Source organism: Cyclopterus lumpus, chromosome 12, assembly GCF_009769545.1.
Source record: "Cyclopterus lumpus isolate fCycLum1 chromosome 12, fCycLum1.pri, whole genome shotgun sequence".
NCBI lineage: Eukaryota > Metazoa > Chordata > Actinopteri > Perciformes > Cyclopteridae > Cyclopterus > Cyclopterus lumpus.
The window spans coordinates 4248667-4274278 of record NC_046977.1 but is presented as its reverse complement, the minus strand read 5'-3'; the positions used below and the strand labels follow the sequence as shown (position 1 = coordinate 4274278).

Sequence of the window (25612 nt, the reverse complement as noted above, 5' to 3'; positions counted from 1 at the left end):
TGTCAGTTTGCATTATTGTCTTCACGCTTTCCAGCAATAACCTCTCTCTCTCTCTCTCTCTGTTTGTCTGTCCCACTCTCAGAAATACTTATACATACAACCCCCCCCCCCCTTATTGTACACCATGTCTCCCTTTCCTCTTGCACTTTATCCTTGTATCCACTTATATATATATATAGTATATTCAGTGCAATCCATTTGAATTTCCCCTGCACATACATAATGCAAAGCAAATATAATATCATCCCCTCCCTATTATTGTACATCATGTCAGAAGAACTGCTTCTTTGTGCCTTCGATACATATTTGACCGGTTTATATAAAAGCAACACACCGGGTAACGAAAGTAAGTACAACTGATTGACAATATCAGTAAAAAATAAAATAAAACATTATGCCCATTATGCTCTGATTTTCTTCAAGTGAGTCCATTAAAAATGAGACGGAACATCACGAGTTTATGTTTCTACAATATCTATGATGTACGATAAACTGATCCATAGCTTCAAGTGGACACATTTATTTTGTATTTGACTACTTTGGAGGGAGAAGAGACCTTGGAAAAGAAATCAACCCTTGAAATAGCTGAGATGTAAGAGTTCAATACTGTATCTTGGAATTCCACAACAAATAACCTTTGGATTTATTTTTATACCAATTCTGAAATTAAACTCACACACAAAAAAGTTAGATTATAAGTAGACCGTCTTCTCTTATTTCTCCTATTTTAAGATGAAAAAGATCTAAAGGTGACTGACTTACATATACAAATCATCTGTTGGGCAACTAAATGAATTGCAATTTATGTAAAAAAAAATTTAAAAGACACACAAGTGAAACAATAGCATGCGACTGAAGCCAAATGTACAAACTAACAATTAAATATATTTTTTCTTACCAACGATAGACAACAGCAACTACACAAATATGAATATATTAATGAATTAAGAGAAACTTCATAGGATCGCCACAGCAACAACGCCGGAGATGTAAATAAAAACAACTACATGCAGGGCTGCAGCCACATATTACAGAAGAAAGGAAAGAAAAGATGTCCTGCACACCAACAATACATGAACTCACCCGTCCGAACTCTAGCCAGTCTCTGTGTCCCAGTAAAACCAGTCCAGAAACAGCAGGAAGGCCTCACCGCTGTGGGAGAAGCTCCATTCGGTAGCTAGCGGACCGAGATGGCGGTGCCCGAAGAGCCAACTTTGAATTTGAGCTTCACTTCTCCTTTATTCAAGAAAAACATTGACAGTATGTGTATAAAACAAAGTACATAATTCAAAGTTTAAAATTATTTGGATTGCATTCTTATTTTTAATGCAATTTTTATCGCGGGTACCATTTAAAAAATAAAAATGTCCGCCCCTACTTCTTCTGAAGGTGGAATTCCCCACATTGATCCTCCCGGTGTGAGACGTCACGGAGACCACGTCCATGTTTTTGTACACTATTACACATGCTGAGCTGGTGTTTACCTGAATTGTTTGTATGTCACATTTTTGTCAATAAGCAAAAAGGACAGTCTGTGTTTGTGACGCAGACGTCGTGGGTGCGTTTGATTTGTGTCACTTTGCATGTCAGCCTGTCAGTGCATGAAAGTAGATGCGTCCAAGTACCATTAGCGTATTTCAATTAATTAATTTATTTAAATTGACTACATGTCTGCATTTTAATGTTTAAAAAATAAATAAAACGTAGAAAAATAAATGGAAATGTACTATAACTCCACCCACAACTAACAATCCATCTATTTATTTATTTAAATTGAGTATGTGAGTACATATTGGCATCGTTAATAATTTTTTTTGTTTTTATGTTAATAAATAAATAAATAAAAATAGATGCAACCATTATTTGAGGTACTATAAATCTAACAACAGACATTCAAGTAATCCTTAATTTGATTGGATTGCTGTGTATTTTTTGCGCCTGTTCAATAACTGCAAACACCACCTGAACATATATTATTATGAATGTATCTCCCCCCAAAAAAGTCATATAATCTCCTCAACAATTGGACTAAACTATGTATACACCTACATTTCATACAGAATTTGTACTAATTTCAAATTGGTCACGGACAATAAATGCCTTCTTTTTTTCTCCATAGAGTTGTGTATATTTTCACATAAAGACCCGTTAATTCCTCTCCATAGATCTTGCGTAAAGTAAATTGTGATTTTATCTCCCTAAACGAAGGAGATCTTAATCCTGCATAATTCATGGGGGTAATTATTTGCTGTCGGCTTATTAAAAGTAAGATTGTTTCTCCGGCTGCATTTCCCCCCCCCCCCAAAAAAAACGGATCGCCTGAAAATACACAAAATGTCGTTGGATTTATCTAAAGTGGAAACTTAGTTTATTCCATTTAACTTACGGAAGCTTAATGGCTGCAGGTCACTTACTTGCTGGCCCTTCTTCGAAAAACAACTTTTTTCCAATTTAAAGTTTCATTTCTTTGTTCCCTGTACAGATTATAAAGCCACTTTAGGCACATTTATAATGTGTGATACTATATAAAGAGACTAACGCCACATCGGTTCATCCTCAACCCCACCTGCAGGCCCACACTTGTGCGTACACGCAAACAGGAGGTCATCTGTTTAGACATATAAATAGATAAATATTGATTAAATAAAACATTGACCCCAAAGCAGGTGGACGTTCCTAAACTCCCTCAGTGCTTAAACATCTTTACAAGAGTCATCCCACTAAAAAACAAGGAATCCCCCCCGTGAGTAAGATCGTATTTTCAGTGTAAGACTCGATGCTAACCGATAACCCTAATAACGTTACGGCCTACAGAAGTACCTCTTTTAACTAAATCCAAGCTCTACTTTATAATCACGGTTGTTTACGTCAAAACAAGAGACGACCAGGAGCATATTTTAAAGAGTTTCGGGGGCGTTTTGGAAGTTATTTCAGGGCTACGATGAGTTAGAACAGCAACATCATGCAATACTGTAAACATCGTGATAAACCCACAGCTGTTTGGGGCCCTTTTAATTGGGAGCCCAGGTTGCCGGTACACGGTAACGTTGTTGCCCGTAAACCCGCGTGTGTGCGATGTCATATCGGATGTGTTGCTGTTGATTGTTTGCAATAGCGGATTTCGAGAAAAAGGCGCCGTAACCGAACGTGCATGTTTTAATGTTTTTCGAGAGAAAAAAATTTGTATTATTTCGTTAAATGCTCCATCTTGTCGTGATTCCTCTCTGCAGTTAAAATGTTAACAATTTCCCAACTGGTGAAATGGTAAGTTAAAAAAAGGCTCCAAAAAATGTCATGTAATGCTGAGCATAAGCATCACGAGGCGTAATGAGCGAGCACTTCCCCGGGTGGATGTTTGAAGGCGCGCGAGCCGCTTCCACAAAGTGAGCACCGGTTCATAAAGCACTTACTGTAAAGTGGAGTGTTTTTTTGAAGGTCTTAAGTGAACTTTACCTGTGATCTCATTCTTGTTAGAAACCCAGAGCACTGTGAAGTGTTGATAGTTGGCGCAGTCTGAAGATGTGTGTGAATGTGTGAGAACGCGTCTGAATGTCGTCTCAGGAGGAGGAGAAGAAGAAGAAGACAACCGCTTGATGTCGGCTACAAAACATCAGCTGAAGAGAAGGCGGAGGAGCGCTGATTCACGCTGGATGTGTGAACCGCGAAGCGCAGAGGAGACCTGTCACTTGTTTGGAAAGCCCCCGGAGGAAAATGAGGTACGTTCACACCTTTGAGTGATCTTTGAATGGTTCGAGTCTTCCGGTAAGTGTCTGAATATATTAGTCAAAGTCATATATATCGTAGCTGTTGCAGTGGAGAAAAATAGAACGACAACAAAAAAAAGTCGCATCACTTTTCGTGTATTTTTACACTTTAACCTTTTAAAAACCGACCTGTTTTTTTAGGTTTCTGCTCGAAATAACATACCCAAACTAAAAAAGGGTGCATCTCTGCAACCACAAAGGCTATTTGAATAATGTTGGTGTTATAATAAAGGCAAGCCATGTGAGCTTTTGCTCAGATGTGTAAATGTTCAGTGTATTTGTTACTGGTTAAGAGTAAATAAAGATCAAAACAGAGCAAAAATTGAATTTTCAGGTTCACCTAGGAAAGAAAAAACACTTTCAGGATGATTAGCTCTTGGAAGGATGCAGAGCAAAGGTCAAAAACCACCAAGATCATAGAACACTATGGGACCAGTCTCTCTGCAAAGTTTGACTTTGAAAAAGTAAAGTAGAACAAAGTTAGAGAGACAGATTCAATTATGCAAAATTGACATTTGCGCACCATCTGTGCAATTTGAATTTTCTCATGTACCAAACCATATATTTCACTTATATTACTTATGGTGTTCAATACATCCAAATACAGCAGTCTTTGAATTTTTTTTTTAAAAGCCAAAGATAAGCAACATTTGCTGACTGTAAAGTGCTGAAGCGATTCATGTTGCTGTGTTCTTTGGCTCATATCTCGGTGATAATTTGGTGCAGAAGGATTTTCTAAAGATGTTTACAATCTGTGTTAAATCCTCTTGCTTTTTGCTATCTGGCTTTTTCTGATAGCCACCGAGCTTCGGGTTGCTAGTTCCGAAAACGTGCTGAGTGGGCTGAATCCTGACAAATTATGATTATGATATTTTAATAATTCTTTTAGTTGGGGTTTGAGTTGTGTTGAAATGGCTTACTAATTCTTGTAGCCCAAGTTCTGTTGTTTAATTTGATGTATAACATCAATATTTTTTGCTCATGTTTATTGAAATGTTTTTACACAATTTAACCATAATGTGTTAAATTTCACCCCGATTGGGGGCACGTTTGCATGATTTGTCATTTCACAGGGAACAGGTCCGTTTATAGATATTGTTTCTGATGCAGTTAGTGTGGAATATTCACACATAAAAGTCACCTCTGTTCTTATAATACATTATAATTAATAATCTGATAAAGTAGTAATAATAACAAAAATGCACAATACTTGTATATTGCATTATATCATATTTAATCATAATAATTCATATTACTGTATGTATATATATATATATATATATATATATATATATATAATAATGATTCTAAACATAATTTAAAATAATATAATACTTTGAAATGATTGTGGTTTTAATTTAGATTCTTCAAGTAATAATATGCTGCTCATACTTATGGATTTAAAGTAACATTGTGAATGCAGGATGTTTCTCTGCATTCTGACCCACAATCCTTTGCGCCGCAGACATATATAAAGAGGATCAAAGTTCAAGGCTATGAGGAAGTAGTTTAATGCCCAAGGCCATGCAAACAGGATGCACTTTTGTCGGGGACAGCTGCAGTACGTACTAAAAGTAAAAGAACGTTTTCGATTTGGACCTAATGCGGTCGATGTCTCGCTGTGAACGCCGTACTTCCTGTCGGAGCTCAGCTGCGAGCGCCATCCAGCCCCTCGGAGCAGGACAGAGACGTCCGAGGGCCTCCCAGGACCGGCAAGGTTAATATTTGATGGGAGGATGGCCCATAAATATGAGCAAAGGGACTTTTAATTAAATAAGCACTTCTTAAATATTCTCCTGGGCCCGCTGCTTTTGTTTAAAGATGATTGATTGACTACTATCTCTCCAGGCAGGACCATTAGTTTCGCCATACTCCATCCCTCCCCATCTTCCCTCTATTTTCCCAGCTCTGCCAACATCCTCTCCTCCTCTTTCTCTCTCAATTACCCCTCCTTCTCTTAACTCGTTTTCCTCCCTCCCTCCTCCCAGTTTCCTTCTTTCTCATTCATCCCACCTCCTGCCTCTCTTTTTATATTTATTTTATTTTTTCGTGTGCGTGTTTGCCAAGCGTCCGCTGTCACCTCCCCTTCCTTTTCTCTTTTCATCAGTCCACGTCCCTGAGCTTCTCTCGGGAGGCCCATATTTCTCCAAACTCATGACAAGGTAATGAGGCCATGCTAAATCCTACCACGCCCTGGAGCAACATCAGAAGGTGGAGGGGCAGGTCGGCCCCTGCGTGGCCCCCGGCCGCTTCAGCGCCTCCGTGAGGCATCCGTCATCCGCCCGCACTCGAAATACAACTTCTTTTTTTGATCTGCAGAACTTTGCAAAACCAAAAAGACACACAGACAACAAAAAAAACATGTCCTGCTCTTCTCTTTCTATTCGTCTTTATCTCCTTCTGCTCTTGTCCCTCCTTCCTCTGCAGCAGCAGCAGCAGTCTGCCACGCTCGGCTGATTTCTAGCTGGAAGATGGGGATCGGCGGGGGAGCTCAGTCTGGCTGTGGGCAGCTGAGCCATGGACATCACACACACACACACACACACACACACACACACAAAGAACCAGGTAGAAGTGAGGCCCGTGGTGGGTGAGGACATTTGCACTTCGTCATGCTTGCAATCATTACAACTTACAGCGGCGGTGTGTTCGCCGCGTGTGCGTGATTTTGTATTTTTTTAAGGCGCGCCGCCAATAACGCACACGCGAGAATACAATACGCCACATTGAATGACGTATAATTCTTTGCAATCTTCTGTGTAACTTTAAAGCATTTTCTCAACAAAGAGTCCGTCGGGATGTCACGTTTTCGGAGAAACAGTGTGTGTGGGGGGGGGGGGGGGGGGGGGGGGGGGGGGGGGGGGGGGGGGGGGGGGGGGGGGGGGGGGGGGGGGGGGGGGGGGGGGGGGGGGGGGGGGGGGGGGGGGGGGGGGGGGGGGGGGGGGGGGGGGGGGGGGGGGGGGGGGGGGGGGGGGGGGGGGGGGGGGGGGGGGGGGGGGGGGGGGGGGGGGGGGGGGGGGGGGGGGGGGGGGGGGGGGGGGGGGGGGGGGGGGGGGGGGGGGGGGGGGGGGGGGGGGGTGGGGGGGGGGGGGGGGGGGGGGGCCAATTATGCCCAAACAGAAAGATCCCATTGTGCCGATTATTAATTCGGATGAAATACAGAACTTTTCTGACAAAGACAGCGCGCAGAACAGTCGAGAACACAACACAGTTTTGAGATTTCTTTTGCGTGAATAATGAACTAAAATAAGATGCGCACGCTTAGAGAAAATGAAAATATAATAATTGCGAGTCGAAAAGCAACCGGCGGCGCATTCATTAGCGCGCTATTGATCACGTGAACCGAACAACATGTTTACCGAAGACTTTTAATGGTACCGCCGGAAAAAAAACTGGAATGCAAACAAGAGAGATTGACATGTATTGGGTCCGTGTGTGTGGGATGGAGTGACACTCCACAGAGAGGAGGAGAGCGGGGGAGAGGTGATGGTGTGATAATGGGGGCGGTGGAGAGAAAACACTCGGAAGGCGCGCGCGGCGGTAGGATATCGAGACGATGCTCGCTCTCCAAGTATCGGACGGAGAGAGGCAGGTAACGTAAGGCTGCAGGTGAATGGAGGAGGGGTGTGTGCGTGTGTGTGTGTGTGTGTGAAAGAGAGAGAGAGAGAGAGAGAAAGGGGGTTGCAGGCGTATTAAAAATGCAGCAGTGGGGAGCAGGCCGGGGATTCACAGTAATTAGATGACAAAACGGCGGCGGGCTGGAGATGAGAGAGAGAGGGGTCACACACAATGCCACTGCCGCCGGGTAATTTGTAAGTGTCAATCACGAGCCTGCCAGGGGAAAAGCGAGAGGGAGGGAGGGAGGGAGGGGGGAGTGTGTAGAGGGAGGAGGAGGTGGGAGGCAGAGATAGAGGGAGTGAGACTATGAGGGTGCTAGAGGGCGGCGAGAGACGGGTTTAAAAAAAAAGAAAGAAATAAGACAGTCAGAGGAGACGGGAAGAGAAAGTGAACATTTAAAGATAGAGAGAACCGAGTGAGAGCCGAGGGAATGGAATAATATATATTAGAGATACTGCTCGGAAAGAATACGTCTTGAAAGTCTGTCATTTCTGTCAAAATCTAAGACACACTTTTGCATCAACAGTGTTTTCATCACGTCAACCTGAGCTGCACATTAACCCCCCCCCCCCCGCCAAATCCATACATAAACACAATCAAACCACGTACATAAACTTTAAAGGGTTCTTTCACCCAAATTACCAAAAAACTAACATATTTCCTCACCTATACCTCAAGTGGTGGCCATTTCAGCCTGTGAGTGACAGGCTGAAATGGTGTGTGTGTGTGTGTGTGTGTGTGTGTGTGTTTGTGTGTGTGTGTGTGTACGTTTTGATGGACTAACTTTAGGCGCGACAGGAGTTGATAAATCCCTGTTTTTGTCGGCGTCCCCCTTTTATTTGGGAGGAGGGGAGGGAGAGACGCACCTGGAGTGCACTTTTCTAGCTTGTTCAGTTTTTAAGATTTCTGCATCCAAAACAATGGCTGAGAACTGTGTTATATTTTCAAAAAAAACGTAGAATTCAAAATGTCTGGATAAAGATGTGTCAACAATTATTTTTTTGTTTTAGGGATTTCAGAGTTTTAAAATTTGACCTGCCCCAAAAAAAAGAAAGAAAGTCCTTTAACCCCAACTGGATTGGAGTGGAAGCAGAAATAGATATCTCACAACACGGACACATTAAATTGCCTGCTCAACGTTTTAATGAAGAGCCGGTGGAAGGAAGAGCCAGGAGAGACGAGAGGGATGATTGCATCAAGGTTAGCCAGGACCCCCCCACCCCCACCCCCCCCAGACACAAAACCACAACACTGCAGCCACATTGTGCGTCCAGCGGGGCCCACTGAGATGCCGGGAAGCCCCTTCCTTCATTAATAAACTGTCAAGTCCCCAAATTAATTGCAAACTTCTAAATTCAGGTGCGAGCGGCCGCGGCCGCGTTGAAACCACTGAGGCACGAAAAAAAAGGAGCTGAATGAAAACGGCATTAACCTCAACAGGATCAGCAGTGTATGTAAATATTCATCATGTTATAGGGTAATTGTATGGCTTTTGCCATGTGGTTTGACAGACAGGTGAGTGTGTGTGTGTGTGTGTGTGTGTGTGTGTGTGCGTGTGTGTGTGTCTGAGCTCTTTCAGTCTTTTCAGAGCGGGGTACAATGGAGGTATAGTTGTTGGCATTATTCCAGCGAAGGGGGGGCCGACACAATGGGGCGAGCAGCACAGCAGCCTGTCGGGGTGCACGGCCGACACATGCACGGGGCGCCGTGAAAACCCTGTTCCTCGTGCACGCTCGCACGCACGCACGTGCAGATAAAACCCAGGGTCAAAACATGTGGCAAAAAAAAAAAAAAAAAAAAGTACATAATCTGCCTTTACACATGCAAAATACTCTGCTGGCATTTTGTCAGCGAGTCAAAAGCAGTGACATCGTGACATAACACCTGTGACATATGACGGATTCCTGAGGGGGGGGGGCTGTCCTGCACACACCTGGAGATGGTTATGCATATGCACACACACACACACACACGTGGAAGCTCACACAACAGGAAAACAGACAATTCAAACTAACACAAAATAAAAACTGACACGTACAAAAAAAATCTTTCATGCAACTTTAATTGTTCTCTGATCGCTTTGCATTTCACAAGCGACATTTATTCTCTTCCTTCTTTTAAACGTGCCACCGAAAACAAAAACAAACAAAGCTTCCAGAGGGGGAAAAAAAAAAAAAAAACGATTCCGCGACTCAACAGGTTTAAAATGAAATCAAACCCAAGACAAAGATAGACTAGTAACCTGTGTCTCTTGCTTTAATTAAAAGGAATTTTAGGCGCTGTAACACACACACACACACACACACACACACAAAACACCTTTGGAAGTGTCTTAATTGGCAAATGATTAAAGTCCTGTTTATTCGTCAGTTGACAATTAGCGGCTCATAATCCACGGCGCAGTTATTGTGCACCTTCTCTGCTTCTTCTAACAGCTGTCACACTTCTTCTTCCCCGGAGTAACAAAGCGCTTTCAAAATGAAACTTTTTTCGCCAAGTCGCTCGGCGAGGAAGCGGCGGATCTTAGCCGGACGTCGCCCGGCAGCCTCACATCATTTTTGACAAGAGGAATCGTAAAAAAAAAATAATAATTTAAAAAAGTGCCGCCCTCGAGTGTCCTCGCTTTGTGGCTATGCGCCTCCGGAAAGGAATGTGACACCCGATTACCTAATTGATTAATTATTCAGTCTAGAAAATAGTGAAATAGTTGAAAAAAAGTAGTAAAAGTAGAAGAACGGTGTAAAAGTCCTGCTAAATGTACATAAAGTATCACATTAAAAGTAAATGCAGACAAAATGGACCCCGATCCCCGCTGTACTGTTATATTATGGTAGTATTATCACCAGTGGATTCAGTAGTTGGTCAAGTGGAGCTTTTAGGTATTTTTAATCTATTTTTTAAAAAAGCACACTGTGTCATTAGCTCATGTGTGTTGCGTCGAAAATAAGTAATTACAGGCGTCATTGTTGTCAATATTTTCTTCTAAAATGAAGTATTAAGTAGCATGAAAATAGTAAAGTACCTAATGAGAGTACTTAATGATAATAATATAAGTTTATTGTAACAAAACATAATACTGTATCTCAGGTTTTTCTAATGATTGACTTTGTCTTAATCAGGGTATTAATGAAACTAAAACTTTTTACTTTCATAAAGTTCTGCACCCAAACAAAGTACACGTACTTGACACAATACTTGGCCCCTTGAACTTTGACCCTCTCCCTCACTAAGACCCCTAATTTAACCCAGAAGGCCTTGTTACGTACTTTGTAAGAGCAGCTGCAGTAAGTACGGAGAGTTAAAATTAAAAATTAAAAGTCAAGACGGGGCAGCCGGTAGTCAGGAGGTAGAGCGACCGGAAGACGACCCCGACCGGATTCTCCAGTCAATGTGACACTTCACCTCAAATTGCTCCCGAGGGCCGCGCCATCTGTGCATGAATGAGTGCGATTGTGAACCAGAACAAGTCCCGTCAGGCACCTCTCTCGCATGGCGGCCATTAGTGTGTGAATGGGCGTGAATGGGTGAATGGCGACAAGTGTGGTGCGAAGCGCTTTGAGTGGTCGGGACGTCTGGAAAACGGAGCTATACAAATACAACTCCATTTACCGGAGCAGAACCAGGCGGCAACCTCCGGTTCTGACGAGTGAAGCCAAGTCAACTTGGAAATAGAAGTCTACGAGAAAATGACTCTACTTCTCTCTCCTGGCCACCAGGGGGCGACTCCTCTGGTTGTATAGAAGTCTATGCTTCATGTGTTGAAGCTGCATCCTCTCTCCTGACCACCAGGGGGCGACTCCTCTGGTTGTATAGAAGTATATGCTTCATGTGTTAAAGCTGCATTCACTTTGTTGACCACCAGGGGGCGACTCCTCTGGTTGTATAGAAGTCTATGATTCATGTGTTAAAGCTGCATTCTCTCTGCTGACCACCAGGGGGCGACTCCTCTGGTTGTATAGAAGTCTATGCTTCATGTGTTAAAGCTGCATTCTCTCTCCTGACCACCAGGGGGCGACTCCTCTGGTTGTATAGAAGTCTATGCTTCATGTGTTAAAGCTGCATTCTCTCTCCTGATCACCAGGGGGCGACTCCTCTGGTTGTATAGAAGTCCATGCTTCATGTGTTAAAGCTGCATTCTCTCTCCTGACCACCAAGGGGCGACTCCTCTGGTTGTATAGAAGTCTATATAAATGACTCTACTTCTCTCTTGATTTATTCCCTCAGTAAACATTGTAAACATGAGTTTATGGTCTCAATCTCTAGTTTCAAGTCTTCTTCAATACAGCATGATGTCCATTTAGTAAATCATGGTCCAATTAGAGTCAAACAGACCATAAAGAAGGGCATGCTTTAGGGCGGGGCTACAAGGTGATTGACAGGTCGCTGCCAGAGTCGTATACGGCGTCTCTACGTCACTCCTCCTCCGTCCAAATATGTTACTTCCTGTTCACTGGTTGCAAAAAGCCAAGATGGAGACCTCTCTCTATGAAAACTCTCAAAAACGCCAAAAAATATTTCTAAACTAAAAGAAAATGGTGAAGAGAGGATTGTGGGTCGTGCTGCAATCGACAGAGACATTTTTTTCTGATATAGCCACTGAATTAAAAAAAAGTTATATTTTCAGCACGTTGACTTCTGCATGAAACAAACCTGCAGAGTCGTCAGACATTGAGTGTGCACACACACACACACACACACACACACACACTGAATTGAGATCCGATAGTCGGCTCAGAGGAACCTTTCTGCAGCAACACCGAACTTCAGAAAACAATTAATGTGAGACGCACACACACCTCGCAGGCAGCAGTGCAGAGCGTCTCGCTTTGTCTGCACGAGTGTTTACGTGTGTGTGTGTGTGTGTGTGTGTGTTACCTGACAGCATGCCACACTATAGGGGTCCAAGTGAGTGTGAACTCTATTCGTTCCCACAGCTGCCATTAACAGACGGAATGAACAGCCTCAGTGCTAATAAAGTGAATAAATAAATAACGCTTAAGAGGCCGTGTTTACCTCCTCGGTCTGTGTGTGTGTGTGTGTGTGTGTGTGGGGGGGGGGGGTATTAACTGTCGTCAGTACAGTGTATACACTCACCTCAGTAATTACCGTCACTTTTGTCGGCGAAGTCAACTCGATGTTAAAGGTCGAGGCCGCGTTATCGTTATTGTCAACAATTCCCCCGAAAAGACAATATTTGTGACTTCCTGTCTGAGGCTCCGAGCTCATTGGCTCATTATGTAATTAGACTTTTTTTTTTTTACTTGATTACAAAATGTATTGTATTTATTTAGTTTATTTACTCTATTTTAAAGAGACCATGCAAAGTCTTGCAGTTCTATAGGTTCCTACTGAAAATATAAATCATTAAAAAAAAAGGTCTTAAAAATATTGCTTTATTTCTTAAAAAGGCTAAATAAATTGGTATGGCTTTATATTAAAAAAGGTGCGTTGTAAGTTAGTTAACAGGTAAAGCCCTTCCAAGTACTAATAAGATGCTAATTAACATAATTGTGTGTTAATACCACTGTATAAGTGTTTATAATAGCATATTAACCCTTTTACTGTTAGATTATAAGACATAAGCAACTTTATGAAACTTGTTAACAGTTTTCTTAAGTATGTTAATAAAAGCCTTATACGTTTCTTATAACATAAAAAAACATTTGAGTTTAACAACTTTGAACCTTTAATACCTTTTTGTTGATTTACTAAGATGAATACATCATTTATTAGCAGTTAACAATGCACAAATTAACAGTTTACAAAGCTTTTTGCAGGTAATAAAGCTTTATTAGGGTTAAATAATCCTTTATTATTCACTGAATGAAAATATAATATTTATATTTCCAACTTTTCTCTGTTTTATAGCACGACGAACTGAATATCTTCTGGTTTTGGATTGAAAAAAACGAGAAATTTAAAGACCTTAAAAGTCCAGCAACATGATTTTCACAATTTTCTAACATTTTATACACCAAACGATTAATTTATTAAATAATCTGAAGATTAACAAATGAACAAAATCTTTAGTTACAGCCCTAAAAATAATAATAATAACTTCCCAACACAGCTAGTTCTTACTGAAGGTTAATGTGGGGACTATTTTCAGTGGCGGATTGATCCACATTAGGGGCACATTAGGGGGTGAATGCAGTACAAAATAAATACAGTGATGAAGCAACATGTCACCCAATGACGGTCACATGTTTCAATGAAGCTCTACGGATGCATTTAAGAGAAGAAAAAGTGTTTTAAGCAACTATGTTATGAAGCGTCAATCAAAGCAGGTGCTCAGAGATAATTTAGCACTTATATTCTCATATGTCATGATTTCTTAGGCTTTTTTTTTTTTTTAAGACCACGTATTGTGTACAGCCTCCTTTGTGAAAGTTACTCAATTCATTTAAAAATAAAATGTCTTTTCTCCGCATCTCACGCTTCATTTGCGAGGGTCTTTCCTGGGAAGTTTGTAGTAGGATTGGAATGGTAACCCAGTAATTGCACTAATTAAAACGGGAATAGAGAGACGAAGCTCGATGTTACTTCAGTCAGAGTCAGGTTGGTGGAGTTCAGAAGCAGTTGATTATTTATTAAAATAAAACCTGCAAAAAAAAAATAACTTTATCGAAAGACCTCGCGGACGAAATGAAATATGAAAATTGCAATAATTAAAATATTTTTAGGGACTTTCTGTGAGTAATGTTTACTCATGACTAGTATTTCTAAAAACGTTGGCCTTGCTTTCAAAAGGCTAAATTTTTTTTAAAACTAGGCAGAAAAAAATTATTGAAACATCTGGAAGAAAATAGTCCCCATTACTCCACAATCCACAAAAGAAATACTAATTAAATTCCATTAAACAAGCCACTTATTCTTTTTAGGGTCGCAGGGCGCTGATCCCAGCTGACATTGGGCGAAGGCGGGGTTCACCAGAACATACTAATAATACTTATTATTATTATTATTCATACATTCTTCCGATGCTTTGACAAACAGATTAAATGTAATTCAACTCAAAAATCGCAGAGACCTGAGAAAACCTCAGAAGATGAAACCAAGAATATCTGCATGGCTCGATACCACGAACAGGAGAATTACCCCTCCAAAAATAAATAAACAGGGACTAAAAGCGACGTTTACGGTGCTCGAGCTGCTGATCCGACTACAAGAGGAAGAAAGATGATGGAGGAGGAGGAGGAAGATGAGGAGGAGGAGGAGGAGGATCGGCCTGAAAGTGTTAAGCTGCTGGTTGAAAGACTATAGCAGCGAGTGTAGAGCAGTGAATGGAGACAGAGACGGAGGATGGAGGGAGGTGGAGGTGTGGGGGAGAAACAAGATGGAGAGAGACTGCCTGCACATACTGTCAAGGCAGTTAATATAAGGTGTGGAGATAAGGCCCCACAGACAAACATTGACCAAATCAGGCATTTCAACAGCGCCGGCCCGAACTGTCAGTCAGCCTGAGAGACAGACCAACAATCAGCACTTTACCTCTGATAAGGGCTCTACTGGGCGCGTGCAGGAAATAGCCAATCTGCAGCCAGCCTGGCAAAGGAGGGTGATGGAGGAGAAGGAGGAGGAGGGGGGCGTGATGATGGAGAGTGAAGGGGGTTAGAGGAGGGAGTGAATGTAGGGAGACAACAAGGGAGGGGGGGGGGGGGGGGGGGGGAAGTGGCCTATAAATTTATAGAGAGAAACTGAGGGCCGAGAGTTCACGGGAGAGGATAATAACCCCGAGAGAGGAAGACAGGACGATATTCCTCCGCACTCGCACGGAGAATGGGATTCTGTGGGGAATAAAAAAATAAATAAAGAAGAAAAGAAAGAGAGGTGTGATATCGGCTCCTAAAAATAGTGCCTCTCCCCAGTATTTGTGTGTCACCTGGGAACAGCTTGCGCAGCGCGAGTGTGAGAACTTGGTTTAGACCGACACCTTACATTAATGATTTGCCAACAGCTTCGACTGGCTCATTATTCAACGCGCCGCTTCGCCCTGCCTCGCGCACAATGCCATCATTTCATCGTCTCTATTGATTAATGGCGCATCTAGTGTGTGTGTGTGTGTGTGTGTGTGTGTGTGTGCCTGAAGGATAACACTCCCTATTTAAATGGAGGAGCCATGAAATTCCCTCATAACAAAATAAACACATCCAAAAATGCTGGAGTGGATGCCAAGGTAGGTAAGGAGGTGTGGGAGGGGGGCACATCGGTAGCTTGGACCCACACTGACCCCTATAGGTCACACTGGGGACTGCAGCCCGGGAGCAAGTTTGTGGAGATAAATTCCCGGCCGTTTACCTTTGTCAAACACGTTTAGTTTTCCTCGGAGCCGAACGGGGGGCGAGCACCAACAGCTGGCGAGTATTTATTTCCCCCGGAAGGAGTCGGAAGGGGTGTCCGGGCTTCTCCCTTGATCACAAGGCACACGGCCGCCATCACCGTGACCACAGAGAACAGTAGGAACCGAGCTAATCACCCCCCCCACCCCACTCCACCCCCCTGTTCGTATTCTCATTTGTGTTTCGCAAGCGCCGATGTGAAGGGTTAAGTCCCCTCCCTGGTCGCATGCTGCTTTCTCTTGCTCTGTCAAGCCCCATTAAACCTGCTACACCACAGCAATAAGGTGCCATCAATTACAGCCCCGCTGCCATCAATGCAGAGCGCGGAGGAGAGAGAGGCAGCGGCACATAAACAGGACAAACGGCCACATAAAAAAAAAAAGAGGCCCCGCAGCTACATAAAAGCCCTCTGCAGACGGATGAACCCACGGCGTCACCTGCAGCCCGTTTGTGACCAACATGCACACAAAATGCGTTCGTATTCACTTTTCATTCATGATGGGAGCAGAAGAAGAAGAAGAAAAAAAAAAAGTGATGGCCGACAATATTAATTGCAGTGTGCTTCTGCTGCCCCCATGTGATGGCTGTTAAACTGCATCGAATCCCACACTTTTAAAAACGATATATATTTAAAAAAAATGATGCTCCTCCTGCTCCTCCTCCAACAACAACAACAACAACAACAACAGGGGCAGGAGAGAAAACAAATCAATGAGACCATCACAGGTGGAGTAAGATCGATAGCGGAGAGCTGCTGCTCCTCTTGAAAGGAGCGACCGGCATTCCTCGAGACGCCGACTGTGTCATCAGCCATTCAACGAAAGAAAGAAAGAAAGAGAGAAAGAGAGAAAGGGAGAAAGGGATAAATAAAAAGACAAACAGATTACTCTGGAGATCTGTGCAGGTAAAGTGAACTTACACTTTGAACTAAATGTTTTAAAATCTGGAGCTCTGCAGGCCAGTTAAAATATGCAATAAAAAAAAAGAGGATAAAACCAGGTAGGTATGTTGTTATTGGATTTATTTAAAGATGCATCATTTAAATAAAAAAAAAAAAAAGTTGCACATTGAACACAAGACATTTTCCAGTAGAAAATCTAAATATGAGATAATGTGTTTGTTTTTTTTACGGTTCACATCCGGCAGAACGAGAACGAGCAGACGTTAAAGGATCGGTTCGCCAAATGAACAGAAACACATCAGTTAACATCAGTGGGGTCCGTCTAGTCATCGGTTCTCAACACACACACACACACACACACACACACACACACACACACACACACACACAGTGGGAGACAGGAAGTTGGCATCAAGCAAAAAGCCAACGTGAATTGTTCCAGTTAATTTGGGATTGTGGCAGAAAAAAACCCATTTACGATACCGAGATCATCTTCAGATAAATAAACACCACCTTTTATGATATATTAAAGTGTGAACACAATCAGCAGAAGTGAAAAAATAAATAAAAAGCTAACGTTAGACTATAAAAGAACCGCAAACAGTCAAAAAGGAGGACTTGTGTTCAAGCGAGCACATTAGCATTTGAGACGAGGGAACCCGAAAACGCAAAGTCCTGCAGCACTGTATTAAAACGTGAGGTAAAAGGCAATTAAGGTACTTTAAACTGCCGATATCTCAACACACGATGCAGATGATTGACAGTGAATCCATGGCACACATTTAAATGGGGCCGATGTAAACATTGAGAGATCGTTGATATGTTTAATATGCTGTAAGCAGGACTGACACAAAAGAATATGGGTGAAGCAACCCTTTCAAATCAGTAAGTAAAACATAAGCTAAATGTAAAAGGAGTGCTTCGTATGTACAGGCAGTCTGGTGCTGGTGACCTTTACGTGGAGTTTATCTGGGAGGAGGAACTACTGCTTCCGGAGCTCTTGGTCTTCTGCCCCCTGGTGGCGCTGGGCTGCCGCTGCACGCGCTGGCTGGAGGCCTCTCTGGTCTTCTCGCCGTGGCTCGCTCCGGCTTTGCCGCGCACTGCGGACACAAAGAGAGGACACAACGCGGTGAGGTTGAGGCAGCGCAGGAGGAGCAGGAGAGCCACCGGGCGGGGGGGACATGTTACCGACGTGGAAGAGATGCAAATGAAGAAGAAAAGAAAGAAAGAAACAGGAAAACCGGTCGACTTCCACACCTTCTTTTAAAGGAAGTTCACGGCACATTAACACAGCATTGTCGATTATAACTTTACTGTGATCATTCAGTGCGTCTTCCTATTGTATTATTTGTATCATTACTATTATTAATAATTAGTTAGAGTGCAAAACAATGCAGTAAGATCTTGAAAAACACATTTAAAGTCCAGCTCTTTATCACCAGGCAACTTTAAGTTCTACTAATAAGTCCACACACACACACACACACACACACCACACACACACACACACACACACACACACACACACACACACACACACACACACACACACACACACACACACACACACACACACACACACACACACAGTGGGGACAGCACGGCATGCGGTGAAGTCTACGCTCATAACACTCGATGACAGAAGCAAAGAAAAGCAAGCAGACGGGTGGAGGAGGAGGACACGGTGCAGCAGGGGGGGGGGGGACCTTGAGTGTGAGCAGAGCTCGCGTCTTGGGGGCCGTAGACCCCGATCTTAGCGTTGACCCTTGTGGCCCTGGAGCCTGACGCCGAGGGGGCGGCTGCAGAAGGCTTAGGACTCTTTCCAGAAACCAAAGAGTCGTCTTCTTCAGTAAACAGGAAGCGCAGAAGAAAAAGAAGAAGAAGAAGAAGAAAAAACTAAATTCAAAGGGGGGATAGAAAAGGAAATTAGAACGCACTGTGACATGCAATGAAGATCAGCTTCTATTTCTTCTGTCTACATCTGTATCCTTGGTAAAGAGGGGGGGGTTAGGCATAGCAGAGTGCAGGACCAGAACCTCCACTACAGTGTGCCTCGGTGGAGGAATGTGAATATTTCACGCTCGAAAAGGGAAGTGAGAAGCACAAAGAGCACGAGAAGAAGAAGAGCGTGAGCAAACTGAAAGATAAAAGGTGAAGAAATGAAGAAAGAAAAACTCGAAGTCGTTGCCTTTTGTTATGAAAAGCCTAGAGCCTGAACTTTGACCCGACCGTGAGCTCCTTTCTCACTCAAAAGGGATCCGCAGAAGCAAACCCTCTCCAGCACTGAATGTAGTGGCTGACACTCTTGACCCGATTATGATTCTGTGCAATTTAATTGGTACGAGTAGGGGTCGCAAAGCACATTGCATTGTGGGAGTTTGTTAACAAAAAAGCAGTGTGCATGTGTATAGTGCTACAAAAGTGTATATTCAAGCTTGGTTTGAAGCAGTTTCCTGCACGGAAACGGATCACTTGAGGTCGCCGCGCAATGCATGCTGGGTAGATTTGTGAGTGCCCATCATCTCTTTCATGACTTGTATCGGAAAAGGGAAGTTTAAAGTGCACACTTTATTTTTTTTGCACCACCGAGCAACTCTGATAGGACTGCACGACCCCAGGGCATGATGGGAAACGTCTGGCCGTCGCCTGACGGAAGAGCCGATTGGCCCTTAGCGTTAACGCACAAGCGCCTACTCTAATGGTGTCAGTGTGCAGTTACTATGTTCAGACACTGACCTTTGACCTCCGTTGGTGCGGTGGCGGCGTGGGAGACGGTCGAAGACTCCCCGACACCGCAGCCTTCAGCGACCCTCTGGCCCGCGCACATGGCCTTCAGAGTCTGGAAGACCGCCTGAGGAGCCACGTTCATCTTTAACAGGTCCACTATGATCCTGGGGGAGGAAGAAGAAGAGGGGGGGGGAGCACGAGGATGGAGTTATAAATCGCCCTGCTCCGTATCCACGTCTCCGCTGGTTCTACTTACTTGAAGACCTCCTGGTCCACAGTGACGCCCGCAGCCTGGGTGAGCTCGAACAGCTCGGCCTCTTCGGCGCTCAGGACTTTCTTCTTCTTGATGGCATATTTCTGCACGTTGCTGGTGACCACGAGCGCGGGGGAGTCCGGGGCGGAGGGCAACGTCTGTTGCGGTTGTTGAGACATCAGTGGGCGGATACTTGAGAGTGGGTGATGACAATAAAATATGGTGAATTCATTTAAACTCGCTCAATAAGGATGAAATGTACCAACAGTTACGAGACAACGAATGGGGAAAAAACGCGTGGAGGAACTTGTTTGGAACCGCCTCTTCAAATATTACGAAACACATGACGTAAAAAAACGAAAAACTATTTTTTGCTCAAGTATAAAAACACCTACCGTTAAATTCGCGGTGACCGTTCACCGGTTAAGAGCCTCGTTAGCCACAACATCCCCTTCTTGCTAGTGCCAAGGAGAGGCGCGCGAAGATGACGTCATTAACATGAGACAAACCGTGTTGTCGTTTGGTCAACACACTTTCCTTTTTTTTTACGGTGTATTTTAGCCGACATAACGGAACCGTGATTAATTAATAATTAAATAATGAGTGTTAAATAATATATTTAAATGAGTCAGCTAAATATACATTTTGACTTCGAAAGCAGGCTGTAGACGAGCATCGCAACGTTTCTAGCAAGTGACACAAATTAACGTAAAATTATCGGCATCGTAACAAGAAAATATATCTTTTTGACGCGATAAAAATCAGTTTGTTGTATTCTTAGGTGGCAAAAGACGAAAGAAACGTCAGCGTACGGCTCACCGAGCGAAACCGGAAGTACTTGAGGGATTCTCCTCTCGCACCTGCTCAAAACCCTCCGCTCTGTCGTCCCGAGAATGGCCGCTGCCGCAGCAGGAATAAACAAGCAGGGAGCCGTAGCGACGATGGAGCCCTGTCTCCGACACGGGAGGGGAGCTCACGGGGGCTCAGTGAAGGTTGTTATACTGTCACTAAAAAAAAAAAAAAAATCTTTGTTGTTGTCGTGCGACGGCATTAGCCTCGTCTTCGTGGCTGGTGTTGGTGTGTGTGTGTGTGTGTGTGTGTGTGTGTGTGGGGGGGGCAATGGATGACAAACGAGTCAGCCAGATTCTACGTGAAGGATGTGCTAATTTATTTCATGATTTAGCGTTTTTAGCATAACCCCCATTCCCCATTTTTTGTTGTGCTTCCAGCATGTCAACAGCTCACTGACGTCGCTATTTATTGAGGTCGACTGTTTGGCAAGTTGGCCCGGTGACGTCACGTGATGCGCAGCGTGCGTGCGTGTTAGAACCTGCCATCTCGCTTGTGTTTTCAATAGATGTCAACATAGACGTTTGTTCAATTTTTAAAGATCAGCCAGCCAGCAGAAATCAACATGAAATGCTCCGGGTCGAGGTGATCTAATGGACTCACCTGTCTTCTCTCTGGCTCCTTGAACAGCATCCCTTTTTTAAATTAAGCCACATGAATTGCGTCCTTCCTTTTCTCTGCAGCAGCAGCAGCAGCAGTCACGGACGAAGATGTCTGTCTGGAAGGTGGATCAATAAGTGTCTCTCTCTCTCTCTCTCTCTCTCTCTCCTCCCAGGTGCTGGAGTGTGGCGGTGTGCGAGGACGTCTTCTCCCTCCAGGGGGACAAGGTCCCCCGTCTGCTGCTCTGTGGACACACGGTGTGCCACGACTGCCTCACCCGGCTGCCCCTCCACGGCAGAGCTGTCCGCTGCCCCTTCGACAGGCAGGTCACCGAGCTGGGTGAGCTGGAGGATGTGTAGTTGCCACGGGTTACGTAGGAGAAAAAAATTATTCAAACGAGCCGCAAACGATTACGTGAGCTAGTTTTCTAATGCTTCTTTTAAGTGCGTCTTCTCTCAATTCCAGAACCAACAGAGAAGCTTACAGAGAACTTTTGTGTCATGTTATTTATGAAGACACGCATTTAAAAAGCCTCCATTTGTCCTGGAGATGTATCAAAAATAGGTTGGACACACAGAAAAATGCTACTAGATATATTTAAGTTGCCGTTTTCGCTGTTTTTTTGTTGTTTTTTTAAGGGGATTCTGGAGTTTGGGGCCTGAAGAAGAACTTCGCTCTGCTCGAACTCCTGGAGCGACTCCAGAATGGAGCGAGCAACCAGTCGGGCATGGCGGAGGACGCCCTGAAAGGCATGGGAGAAGTAAGCGGACACCGACAGGCGCCGTCCCCACAATCGCACCTCTCTCGCTCACCATTCTGTCCTCCCCCCCCTTTTTTTTTTAGTGTGTAATCCGGTGTGACGAGGACGAGAGCCACACGGCCTCCATGTACTGCACCGTGTGCGCCACCCACCTGTGCGCCGAGTGCTCCCAGCTCACCCACTCCACCCGCACGCTGGCCAAACACCGGCGGGTGCCGCTGGCTGACAAGCCGCACGAGAAGACCCTGTGCCCGCAGCATCAGGTCCACGCCATCGAGTTCGTCTGCCTGGAGGAGGCCTGTCAGTCGGGGCCCCTCATGTGCTGCGTGTGCAAGGAGTACGGCAAGCACCAGGGACATAAGGTAGCTGGAGCTCCGGGGTCGGCGCGATGGGAGACCCTCATCCAAAAGAGGGTCGAGCTCACGGCGTACCTTATTTTTTTCTTTTTTCATTTTCAGCACGCTGTCCTCGAGAACGAAGCCAATCAGATCCGCGCCTCCATCCTGGACATGGCCCACTGCATCCGCACCTTCACAGACGAAGTGTCCGAGTACTCGAGGAAGCTGGTGGGCATCGTGCAGCAGATAGAAGGCGGCGAGCAGATCGTGGAGGACGGCATCGGCATGGCGCACACCGAGCATGTAAGATGCGCTCGCAGGGCTTTTGTAGCCCCACCCCCCACACACACACACACACACACACACACACAACGCCGTTGACCCTGTGTCTCCTTCAGGTCCCCGGCACGGCAGAGAGCGCGCGGTCTTGCGTCCGAGCGTACTTCGCGGACCTCCACGAGACCCTGTGCCGGCAGGAGGAGATGGCGCTGAGCGTGGTGGACGCTCACGTCAGGGAGAGGCTGATCTGGCTGAGGCAGCAGCAGGAGGACATGACCATCCTGCTGTCTCAGGTCTCCACCGCATGCATGCACTGCGAGAAAACGCTTCAACAGGTAAGGAGGCGCGACACCACACTGAACCGGTTTTCCAGTTTGTGGGCGGATGGTGATGTGTGTGTGTGTGTGTGTGTGTGTGTGTGTGGTGTGTGTGTGTGTGTGTGTTTGTGTGTGTGTGTGTGTGGTGTGTGTGTGTGTGTGGTGTGTGTGTGTGTGTGTGTGTGTGTGTGTGTGTGGTGTGTGTGTGGTGTGTGTGTGTGTGTGTGTGGTGTGTTGTGTGTGTGTGTGTGTGGTGTGTGTGGTGTGTGTGTGTGTGTGTGTGTGTGTGTGTGTGTGGTGTGTGTGTGTGTGTGTGTGTGTGTGTGTGTGTGTGTGTGTGTGTGTGTGTGTGTGTGTCTTCTCGCAGGACGACTGCAGAGTTGTGCTGGCAAAGCAGGAGATCAACTGTCTGCTGGAGACGCTTCAGAAGCAGCAGCACCAGTTCACAGAGCTGGCGGATCACATTCAGCTGGACGCCGGCATCCCCGTCACCTTCACTAAAGTACGCACCACCCCCCCCCCCCCCACTCGTAGAGCCACCCCCTCCCTCCCTCCCTCCCTCCCTCCTGGAGTTGTTCCAACATGTAACAATGTGCTCTTGTTTCAGGACAACCGGGTCCACATCGGTCCGAAGATGGAGATCCGGGTCGTGACTCTTGGGCTGGATGGAGCGGGTAAAACCACCATCCTCTTCAAGCTGAAACAAGATGAGTTCATGCAGCCCATCCCAACCATCGGTACATGCATCTACAGTGGGATCAGTTTACGATGAATACAAAAAAGATATTTGTTCTAAATTAAGCCTGGTTTTTAAATCATCTCCTCTTTTTTTTCTTCAAAGGTTTCAATGTGGAGACAGTTGAATATAAGAATTTGAAATTCACCATCTGGGACGTGGGTGGAAAACATAAGCTCCGCCCCCTCTGGAAACACTATTATCTGAACACCCAAGGTATTGTTTGTGCTCTCCGCTTTTATTTATTTATATCACAAAGTGCATGTGTATATATTGTCCTTTTTGCTTCATTTAAAAACCTCAGTAGCTTGAATGTATTTGACACTTAGTACAGTTAAAGCTTTACATGTGAAGATGCTGACTCCTCTCTCCCCCTCGTTTTGGTTTTGTGCAGCGGTGGTGTTTGTGATTGACAGCTGCCACCGGGACAGACTCATGGAGGCTCACAGCGAGCTGGCCAAACTACTGACGGAGAAGGAGCTGAGAGACGCCTTGTTGCTCATCTTTGCAAACAAACAGGTGAAATACATGAAATGGCACATTTGGCTTGTGAATATTACTTCAATAAATGGTCACCAAAGTGTATATTTGTGTATTATACACATCTATTTACCCATTTCTCCACACACTTCCTGGCCTTTTATTTGTTCAGCCTCGGTGTCATCCAAGTCTATTTCTGTGCGAGCATTAAAGTGGACCCGTTGTCCGCAGGATGTTTCCGGCGTCGTGTCCGTGGAGGAGATGACGGAGCTGCTGAGCCTCCACAAGCTGTGCTGTGGGAGGAGCTGGCACATTCAGGGCTGCGACGCCCGCAGCGGGATGGGCCTCCACGAGGGGCTGGACTGGCTCTCCAGGCAGCTGGTGGCCGCCGGCGTCCTGGACGTCGCCTAAAAACGACCCTTCTGAGCCCTGCTCGTCGCTCCCCCCCCCCCGCCCCATATTACATCTTTAAGACCATCTTTTCCTTCTTTGTGCACCAATGAGAGCAGAGAGATCAAAGATGTAAATACCTTCTGTTGCGTCACTGAATCGGAACAAGGAAGTTAAAAACAACCTCCCATCCATCCTGCTTCATATCCTCTTACTTTTCCTTTAACCTTTTTCCAGACATCTGGCGTCTCCAGCGGGTCCAGTAAAGCGTTCTCTCACGATATTCATAATAACCACCTCTGTGTAACCGTAACTAAACGCAGAGTAGTCCTTTCGTGTACCATTTATGTACCTTCTGTCGATTTCAGTACACTTGACAACACGTCATATAATCCTAAAACATAACCACCGTTAAGCTTCAGTGTATTTAAGGAGACGGGACAGAAATGTTCACTAAACGAACTCAGGCGGCTAAAAAAAAAAACAACATTCACATTTTGGCTTCGCCTTCTTCATCCAACGTACACGACGGGGTCATTTTAAGTTATGCGTCTTTTTTTTTTCTCATATTAACCTATTTAATGCCACAGCTGGTCTTGAAATGGCGCACCAGTAGTTTCTGTTACAGGACAAACCGTTTACTGAACTTTATTTATGAGCGGGGCTGTTTGGGGTTTTTCTTTCACGCACCGATTATGCCTCCCTTTTTTTTTTTTAGTGGAGCCTCGAATGCACTCGTTTGCACGTTTTAATTTAGGAGCAAATTGACGACCTGCTGTTTGAGTAGACGGAGGATTAATCTCACTGCAAAAAATACACATATATATTCCAATGTCCCGTTTGTTTGTCTGCAGTGTTTAGGAGATGTTACACCTTTTTTAATCAACAGCCTTCAGTAATTAATGTGAAACTTTAAGCCTCAACACTGACACTTGTCTTGTTATTAAGGACCCATTCTTTGACTTTAATTTCATCTTTATTCATTGCTATGTAATGTTTACTACATGTATAAAAATACTAATTAAAAAAAAAAAAAAAACATGCATGTGTGAAAAAGCCTTTCCACATAGTCTGTGAAAACATTTCCACTTTGTTTTTTGAAACGTAGAAGCACAACGCGCATCGAAACCTTTGTTACCAGTGACTTGATAGCGGCTTTTTGTAAATTATTCATAATGTTGTTGCTGTAAAATAAACAAACTGACCGTACGCGTCTGGCTGCGTCTTCTTCGAGCTCGTGAACGACTTTCCGCTCCAGTTT

General features: G+C 44.6%; 2 protein-coding genes across 2 annotated transcripts; one reads left to right on the top strand and one right to left on the bottom strand.

The window, feature by feature from the left end:
* Window positions 1-16725: 16725 nt before the first annotated feature.
* mzt2b (mitotic spindle organizing protein 2B) lies at window positions 16726-20133 on the bottom strand. Its single transcript, XM_034546261.1, has 4 exons — window positions 19998-20133; window positions 19606-19794; window positions 19359-19513; window positions 16726-17722 (listed from the first exon to the last, which is right to left on the bottom strand). Exons 2-4 carry the CDS (start codon window positions 19779-19781, stop codon window positions 17577-17579), a joined length of 477 nt encoding a protein of 158 aa, XP_034402152.1. The 5' UTR covers window positions 19782-19794; window positions 19998-20133; the 3' UTR covers window positions 16726-17576.
* Window positions 20115-25560, top strand: trim23 (tripartite motif containing 23). Its single transcript, XM_034546259.1, is given in 12 exon segments — window positions 20115-20594; window positions 21227-21241; window positions 21243-21390; window positions 21690-21811; window positions 21895-22173; window positions 22270-22452; window positions 22548-22763; window positions 23113-23247; window positions 23353-23482; window positions 23587-23697; window positions 23876-24000; window positions 24193-25560. Coding segments are annotated over 12 exon segments (1743 nt in total). The 5' UTR covers window positions 20115-20495; the 3' UTR covers window positions 24373-25560.
* Window positions 25561-25612: the final 52 nt, after the last annotated feature.